We start from the raw sequence: 10,000 nt of genomic DNA on the forward strand, positions 1-10,000 counted from the left end.
GTAAATAAAAATGGTAAATGGCGCATTTATATAGCAGCTTTTATCCAAAGCGCTTTACAATTTTCTGTTCCTCACATTCACCCATTCACTCACACACTGACAGCGGAGGTGACCATGCAAGGTGCCGACCTGCTCATCGAGAGCAATTAGGGGTTAAGTGTCTTGACACTTCGACACACTGCCCGGGAGGAGTGGGAATCGAACCAGAAACCAGGTCTGATTACCAGACAACCGCTCTACATCCTGAGCCACTGTCGCCCCTATGTACCCATGTATCCATGTAGCCTACTCAACCCACATCTATCTTTCGCAGTCCATTGTCTCTGGAGCAGCCTCATACTTTATACCTGATGACATCGCAAATCTTGCAGACTTTAGCAGCAAGGTTTGTGAGAGAGTTGTTTGTGTGTTCACTAGGGCTGACCCCGATTAGTCTAATAGTCAACTAATCGATCGAAAGGAGCCGTAGTCGACTGCCAACCTCTTAGTCGAATGCAAAAAATAAGCAAAGAGGCCTAGAAGCGTGGCTAACGCTAATGGCGTGCATACCAACAAGGCTAACTGCCTAAGAAAACGGGCACAGATGCACTGAAAGAGGATTTCACCCATCTAATGAACACACTATAGACTAGACAAATATCAAGATGTATCCATCAGTGGACCAATTGCATGCTTTTGCAGAGGACAAGAAGCCTTCAGCTGACTCCTTCAGACATTAAGCACCCCTCACAGCCCAAATGTAATGATAAAAAAAAAATGTATATGCAATTTTTTTTGCATTCAGGGGGGGGGGGGGGGGGACTACCAGTTGACTATCAGCAAATCTCGGCCAATCAAAGTCGACTATCCAAATCCTTAGTCGGGGATAGCCCAAGTGTTCACTCACATTCTTAGACCGTCTCTTAACCCAAAGGAACAATGTGTGCATATCTTTAATCACGGCGTAGTTCCCCTTTAAGCTAGAGTTGTTGTGGCACCACATAACTGTATTATTACTCCCGTGTGCTTAACCTCTCTCTTTGAGCCGCAGCGCTCCCCGTCTCCGACTCAGAAGCATCTAAACCAAATACTGTACTGTAAGCAGAGAGATTATTTCATTATTAAAGAGTGTCTATTGTGCTTTAAGCTCCCAGTCTCTCAGGTTACCGAGGGGCTGAAGAGCTGAGGCGAGCAGATGCAGAGCAGGGGACTCTCGGACTAACTTTTACTTTGTGCTGACAATAAAGCAGGGGGCAGGAGACGTGTGACTGCTATGGCTGGACATGTCTCACGGGGGCTGGAAACGTGTGATTGCTATGGCTGGACGTGTCTCACGGTACCACGTTACATCCAGTCGCATCTCGACCACAATATGTGGACGTGTCTCACGGTACCACGTTACATCCAGTCGCATCTCGACCACAATATGTGGACGTGTCTCACGGTACCACGTTACATCCGGTCGCATCTCTCCCACAGTATGTAAATAAAGTACTTCTCCACCACAGGAACAATGTACATATTGTACGTTATGTTATATAACTTGTGCCATAAATGGTATATTGACATATTTACAATATGATATAATAAGTACATATATTACACATAATGACCAAGATGCACTTCTCTGCCTCACCCTAACCGTAACCTTAACCACACTGTAGCCTACAGTACCTAAAACAAACCTTAACCTTAACCTTAACCTTAACCCTAACCCTAACCCTTTTTTCCTGTGGTCGATTAGCACTTCATTTATGTTTAACTGACGAGACCGTGTCGGTACATCACACCGTTGAAACCTGCTAGAATTCCATATACTGTAGCCATAGTAGGGTTGGGGGGGAAAATCCATACATATATCACAATATTTTGCGTGCCGATATTATATGTATTATTATGTTGTTTTCACCTACAATTTCTACACTTTCGGCACAAACACCATGTATGTAATATAAATGTGTGGGGGGGGGGGTGGCACAGTCTGCACTCAATTACAATGTATTATTTTATATGTTGTTGAGCCAATGCCAACGAGTCTCAGGTCAAAAAAGCATAATTTCTCTGTTAGTAAACACTGAAAACACCACACAGGGGTTAACGTGTACATTCGGTTGGAACTCGCTACTGCACTTAAATATAGTTGGCTGGTGGTTACTAAGTCTTTCACAAACAGGTCCCATGTAAACTATGTGAGAACAGGGTCTGTGGTACAGGGGTTAGATGGGGCAGATACAGTATCATTAACTGCCCCCCCCCCCCCCCCCCCCCCCGCCCCGCCCCCAGCCACCCTCAGGTCAGGGAGAACAGGGCAGCTGTCGTACGAGTGTCAGATGTCCTTCCTGTCTGGCTGAGCCCTAAACACTAACCCACCCTTCTGCATTTAGAGGAGACTTTATTCAGCAGCATGTGCCAATATTTTTAGACAGGCTTATGTGTCAAACCTGTGTTTGGCTTAGAGGTTACAGCGCCCGCCATAAACACAGAGTTTCCCTTGAGTCAAGTGTCTTATATATTGACGAGTGCGATAGACCCATCACTCACCCTGTGGGAACCAGGGCCTTTCTCGTGCCTTTGCATTATTGCACCAGCGACGGCAGGTTTTGCATTTGTACAACAGAGTGCAGCAAAGGAAAGGGCTTCTGTTGTTGTTTGTTTATTTATAAAAAGCTTTACTTCACTTCCAATAGAAAGCTAAGTATATAGAAGGCATTAGTGGTATTTTTCCGAGTCACGATTTATGTCTGTTTTGAAATGCACTATAAAACTCAATTCATTAGTATCCATTGGTCAGTTTAAATTGTTAATGGCAAACCACTTCACCACAGTCTGCAGTTGTTTTTGTTAACTGCAATTATTATATATTAAATTGATCAATGGACAAGTGATTTTGTTTGCCGATCATTCTGTTGGAAGAAGATTGAACACTGTGCTATATTGCAATAAGGAGGTAGGATCTGATACGCATATTCCTTTTCGAACAAAAAGTTTTGTTTATAATTTTATCTTACTTTATTATAATTCTTTCTTTTCACAACAAATTATATACATTTCTTTTTACATTGTTATTTCTTAAAATGTATTGTTTGAAATAAAACTATTCATTCATTCATTATTTTTATTTATTTATATTATCTTTTGTATTTCTCCACGTCATTGTAAACGGGAGCTTGCTCTCAATGATCCTTGGAGATTAAATAAAGATTGAACAAACGTCTTTATGACTGTTGTGTTATAAAGACAGCAGACGCAGTGAACCAGGGGTCATCGGGTTCAGACCTTAATTTCCTCTAGTCCTACCAGAATGTGTGACGATTGACGAACCATCCTAATCCTCACTCCTTCTCCACGCCCATGATATAAAGTCCTAAATATATGTATGATGAAATAATTTACAGCTCAAATGTATTTTACCAGACAGGCAAGTAGAGGGCAGATTATTCTACCCCATGCCAAATCGAACAGTATGCAAAGAACAGTTTTATATAGGGCTATCAGGGCATGGAATTGTCTTCCAAGTGACATAAGAGGTGTAGCAAGCTTCAAAAAGAAATTAAAATCTTACATGTGAGCCAATAATGATAATGTTGGGTAATGCAATATTTACCTTAGATTTTTATATATTTGTATATATTTAGATATTATTTGTTTGTGTGTTAATGTTGTTGTGTTTCCTCGGTTTGTATACGTCCTGCAATGTTTTAATTGTATTATGTTTTAATTAGGGATATCCGATATTATCGGCCTACCGATATTATCGGACGATATTGGCATTAAAATGTGATATCGGAAATTATCGGTATCGGTTAAAAAAAAATAAAAATAACATACATATTTTTTTCTTTTCTTTTTTACATTTATTTAACCTTTATTTACCCAGGCAAGCAAGTAAGAACAAATTATGATTTATCTATTGTCAAAAGTATGCATAATGTTGTGTTAATTCCACAACAAGAGATATGTTAATTACCTGAATATATCGGTATTGGTTGATATCGGTATCGGAAATTAAGAGTTGGACAATATCGGTATATCGGTATCGGTAAAAAAGCCAATATCGAACATCCCTAGTTTTAATTGTACATGTTGTAATGTTTTAATGTTGTCTCGGACCCCAGGAAGACTAGTTGACGTCTTGGTGTCAGCTAATGGGGATCCTTTGCTAATAAACAAATAAACAAAATAAACACCCTCACGTCGTCCCACAATGCACTTCCATCGGACACACACACACAAGTCAACCGTAGTTCAATACTATACTGTTGTGCCTCTCAGTCACTCGCCTGCCAAATATACAGTAGGCTATTTAAGGTTATACAACCTAGGCCTGGCTATACAACCTACTGTACAATTTACTAAACATAGTATGGCTATGATATGGAATTATGCCAGGTTGGGTTGTGTGCGTTATGATTTATTCCTTTTGGAGCGTGGGACTTCAGTAAACACACGGTGACTCTTTAATGGGAACCCTTAAACCCTCCATCTAGAGTTTCATCACTTCGCTCTAAAGTTACATTCCGTCCGCTCTCTTTTTCTGACATGTTCGCGCTCTGCCAACGGGGAAATGCTGAACATGTGCTTCATCAGCGTGAAGTCTGGCTTTAATGACAAGATCAGATTAGCGGCGGCTTCGTACTCCCGGCTTAGGTCTCCCTCACTCTCACTCTCACCCTCACACCCTCACTCTCACTCTCACACCCTCACTCTCACTCTCACCTGCACACCCTCACTCTCACTCTCACCCTCACCCTCACCCTCCTCACTCACCCTCACTCTCACCCTCACCCTCCTCACCCTCACTCTCACTCTCACTCTCACCCTCACCCTCACCCTCACCTTCACTCGCCCCCTCACCCTCACTCGCCCCCTCACCCTTACTCGCCCCCTCACCCTCACCTTCCCCCTCGCTTCACACTCTCACTACCACATGTCCCAGAGGGACCCTCAGCATATTCTAGAGATGTGGTTCCACTGCGTGAAGCGTCGTTGGTCCAGTGTTCGCGGCCTCGGCGCTGATTATTAAAACATGTTCAGCTCCAGGCCGGTCCTTCTAGGAAGTGGCATCGAAATGGTGACAAACACTGCGGTGGTGACAGTGATGTAACCTAAGAAAAGGGGATTCTCTCTCTCTCTCTCTCTCTCTCTCGCTCTCTCTCTCTCTCTCTCTCTCTCTCTCTCTCTCTCTCTCTCTCTCTCTCTCTCTCTCTCTCTCTCTCTCCCAGGGCTAAAAGTGGACCTGAGAAACCTCAGACCTAGTTCTCACCTGCGCCAGCAGTGCAGTCAATCACAGACGTTAACTTTCCTAGCTGTCATGTAGGTCAGGGTTCGATGTGTCCAGAGCAGGCTGGTAGGTGCTGCAGGCGTGCTGCAGACTTCTATTAGGCAGGATTTAGCACCTGCAGCTTTGCCCTGTCATTCAAAATATGCCCTCTAATAATTTGTGTATTTTCTTGCAAATAGCCAACATTTGAGTTTCCACATGTGTAACGGCTGTGATATCGTCACCTTAAACTTCGATGCCGCGAGGAGGAGTTTCGAACCCGTGGTCTGCCGCACCGCGGGCTACAGCACAGACCTCTATACCAAGAGGTGAACTCACTGCTTTGTAACGTGTCTATGTGTCTTTTAAGGGAGAGAGTGAGTTTAACCCATAGCACCGCTACTCGCCACAGTCACTTCACAACGTCTGAAGTCCATCGTGACTGCGCCTCGCGGTACCATCCGTTACACATGTACCATAATCTCCACATTAGAGTTTACATGTACCATAATCTCCACATTAGAGTTTACATGTACCATAATCTCCACAATTAGAGTTTACATGTACCATAATCTCCACAATTATGTACCATAATCTCCATTTAAAGTGGGATCAGATATCTATCAATACAAGGTATACCCACATCTCGCCTTTAAAGCCTTTAGGTGTGGGAGTGCCCTGTCCCCCTCTCTCTCTCTCTCTCTCTCTCTCTCTCTCTCTCTCTCTCTCTCTCTCTCTCTCTCTCTGTCTCTGAGTGTTTTGTAAATTAGAGCTGTTTCATCGTGTTTCTGCTGCTTCTTTATGCTACTTCTATTCCTTCTTCTGTTGGAGCCAAGACACAGAGATGCTGTTGATGCTGTGTTGATGCTGTGTTGATGCTGTGTTGATGCTGTGTTGATGCTGTGTTGATGCTGTGTTGATGCTGTGTTGATGCTGTGTTGATGCTGTGTTGATGCTGTGTTGATGCTGTTGATGCTGTGTTGATGCTGTGTTGATGCTGTGTTGATGCTGTGTTGATGCTGTTGATGCTGTGTTGATGCTGTGTTGATGCTGTGTTCACGTCGCGCAGGAGGACGTGGCGAACACAGTTCATCCAGAGTTTATATCACAGCGTTTACTTCTTTCTGTTGAGTCGGCAGTGGGACTCCTTCCTGCCGCTCTGCCATTACTTTCATTAACATGAATAATTAGAACGGGAGGTAATCAAACACAGCACCGGCCCTGGCAGAAGAGCCCGGTTATTAAATAGCAACTATTAAATCACGTTAACGATTAAAATATGCATCCATACCTCTGAGTTAAAGCGTATTTGACAGACGTTGCAGGAGATGACGGGTCTTTTCGTCCTCACGATGGGCGGCCCGAAGGTGTGGTTCAGCACCGCCTTGTGGACTGGGTCCATCTGAGGAGAACACATGTGAGGAATAACATGAGATAACCCAGGACTCTAGTAGTGATAAAATAACATGAGATAACCCAGGACTCTAGTAGTGATAAAATAACATGAGATAACCCAGGACTCTAGTAGTGATAAAATAACATGAGATAACCCAGGACTCTAGTAGTGATAAAATAACATGAGATAACCCAGGACTCTAGTAGTAATAAAATAACATGTGATAACCCAGGACTCTAGTAGTGATAAAATAACATGAGATAACCCAGGACTCTAGTAGTAATAAAATAACATGAGATAACCCAGGACTCTAGTGAGCAATAAAATAACATGAGATAACCCAGGACTCTAGTAGTAATAAAATAACATGTGATAACCCAGGACTCTAGTAGTGATAAAATAACATGAGATAACCCAGGACTCTAGTAGTGATAAAATAACATGTGATAACCCAGGACTCTAGTAGTGATAAAATAACATGAGATAACCCAGGACTCTAGTAGTGATAAAATAACATGAGATAACCCAGGACTCTAGTAGTGATAAAATAACATGTGATAACCCAGGACTCTAGTAGTGATAAAATAACATGTGATAACCCAGGACTCTAGTAGTAATAAAATAACATGTGATAACCCAGGACTCTAGTAGTGATCAAATAACATGAGATAACCCAGGACTCTAGTAGTGATAAAATAACATGAGATAACCCAGGACTCTAGTAGTAATAAAATAACATGAGATAACCCAGGACTCTAGTAGTAATAAAATAACATGAGATAACCCAGGACTCTAGTAGTAATAAAATAACATGAGATAACCCAGGACTCTAGTAGTGATAAAATAACATGTGATAACCCAGGACTCTAGTAGTAATAAAATAACATGAGATAACCCAGGACTCTAGTAGTGATAAAATAACATGTGATAACCCAGGACTCTAGTAGTGATAAAATAACATGTGATAACCCAGGACTCTAGTAGTAATAAAATAACATGAGATAACCCAGGACTCTAGTAGTAATAAAATAACATGTGATAACCCAGGACTCTAGTAGTAATAAAATAACATGAGATAACCCAGGACTCTAGTAGTAATAAAATAACATGTGATAACCCAGGACTCTAGTAGTGATCAAATAACATGAGATAACCCAGGACTCTAGTAGTGATAAAATAACATGAGATAACCCAGGACTCTAGTAGTAATAAAATAACATGAGATAACCCAGGACTCTAGTAGTAATAAAATAACATGAGATAACCCAGGACTCTAGTAGTAATAAAATAACATGAGATAACCCAGGACTCTAGTAGTGATAAAATAACATGTGATAACCCAGGACTCTAGTAGTAATAAAATAACATGAGATAACCCAGGACTCTAGTAGTGATAAAATAACATGAGATAACCCAGGACTCTAGTAGTAATAAAATAACATGAGATAACCCAGGACTCTAGTAGTGATAAAATAACATGTGATAACCCAGGACTCTAGTAGTGATAAATAACATGTGATAACCCAGGACTCTAGTCAGTGGTGTAGTGATAAATAACATGTGATAACCCAGGACTCTAGTCAGTGGTGTAGTGATAAATAACATGTGATAACCCAGGACTCTAGTCAGTGGTGTAGTGATAAATAACATGTGATAACCCAGGACTCTAGTCAGTGGTGTAGTGATAAATAACATGTGATAACCCAGGACTCTAGTCAGTGGTGTAGTGATAAATAACATGTGATAACCCAGGACTCTAGTCAGTGGTGTAGTGATAAATAACATGTGATAACCCAGGACTCTAGTCAGTGGTGTAGTGATAAATAACATGTGATAACCCAGGACTCTAGTCAGTGGTGTAGTGATAAATAACATGTGATAACCCAGGACTCTAGTGAGTGGTGTAGTGATAAATAACATGAGATAACCCAGGACTCTAGTCAGTGGTGTAGTGATAAATAACATGAGATAACCCAGGACTCTAGTGAGTGGTGTAGTGATAAATAACATGTGATAACCCAGGACTCTAGTCAGTGGTGTAGTGATAAATAACATGTGATAACCCAGGACTCTAGTGAGTGGTGTAGTGATAAATAACATGTGATAACCCAGGACTCTAGTCAGTGGTGTAGTGATAAATAACATGTGATAACCCAGGACTCTAGTCAGTGGTGTAGTGATAAATAACATGTGATAACCCAGGACTCTAGTCAGTGGTGTAGTGATAAATAACATGTGATAACCCAGGACTCTAGTCAGTGGTGTAGTGATAAATAACATGTGATAACCCAGGACTCTAGTCAGTGGTGTAGTGATAAATAACATGTGATAACCCAGGACTCTAGTCAGTGGTGTAGTGATAAATAACATGTGATAACCCAGGACTCTAGTCAGTGGTGTAGTGATAAATAACATGAGATAACCCAGGACTCTAGTCAGTGGTGTAGTGATAAATAACATGTGATAACCCAGGACTCTAGTCAGTGGTGTAGTGATAAATAAGTAAGGGATAATGTATGGCTACGAGGTCATTGTCGCAAAATAATTGACCGACACGTAGTTTAAAATACTGAGGCGCCGCGCCGAGGTGTTTTAAACGTCAGTGAAGGTCAATTATTTTGCGACAATGACCGAGTAGGCTATACATTATCCCGCTTATTACATGGCTAACTTACTAACAATATACCTAATTCATTTGACAAATCGCAGTTGTTCTGTGGCTCTGTCAGCCCAAATAAAGTGATTATTATTATCGCGGGCAGCCTCTGTTCTGGCTCCGCTGACACTCCGCTGTCAGTGCAGCGCGGCAGGTGTGTCTGATTTGCTGCACTGATGTGGGCTTGATTGCCAACAGCTGCGCACTGCGGTCATTATTGAAAAAACAGCGGTCATTATTGAAAAATAATGACCGCTGTCGGGGGGCTATTGACCAATCACAAGCAAGCATTTCGGCGAATGTGAAAACGCCATGTAATAACATGTGATAACCCAGGACTCTAGTCAGTGGTGTAGTGATAAATAACATGTGATAACCCAGGACTCTAGTCAGTGGTGTAGTGATAAATAACATGTGATAACCCAGGACTCTAGTCAGTGGTGTAGTGATAAATAACATGTCAGACAAGAATAACATAATAAACGGGTAAACCGTGGGAACCTCAGCCTGTGATCACAGGAAAGAGAACAACAACTCATATTAAAAAGTATTACATTGTTCAAAAATAATAACAGTTACAACAACAACAACAACTCAATTTCACAAATAAAAAGGTGCAGTAATTGAGTTCAGGTTACTGGTCATAGACAGTACATGGAGCATTAGTGCCACGAACGGCTATGGGCTGTTCAGCAACGCTTCAGAGGTG

At 41.7% G+C, this 10,000-nt stretch overlaps 1 protein-coding gene across 1 annotated transcript in view; it reads right to left on the bottom strand.

Annotated features, from left to right (window-relative positions):
- znf385a (zinc finger protein 385A) overlaps positions 1–10,000 on the bottom strand; it is a gene marked incomplete at both ends in the record, with an annotated part of 36,216 nt that overhangs the window by 18,004 nt on the left and 8,212 nt on the right. Inside the window, one exon of the mRNA XM_084315625.1 lies at positions 6,531–6,641. Within this exon, the coding sequence (XP_084171751.1) occupies positions 6,531–6,641 (111 nt within the window). The remainder of the gene's footprint in view (positions 1–6,530; positions 6,642–10,000) is intronic.

The sequence above is a fragment of the Notolepis coatsorum genome (assembly GCF_963971535.1).
Source record: "Notolepis coatsorum genome assembly, chromosome: 6".
Classification (NCBI taxonomy): Eukaryota; Metazoa; Chordata; class Actinopteri; order Aulopiformes; family Paralepididae; genus Notolepis; species Notolepis coatsorum.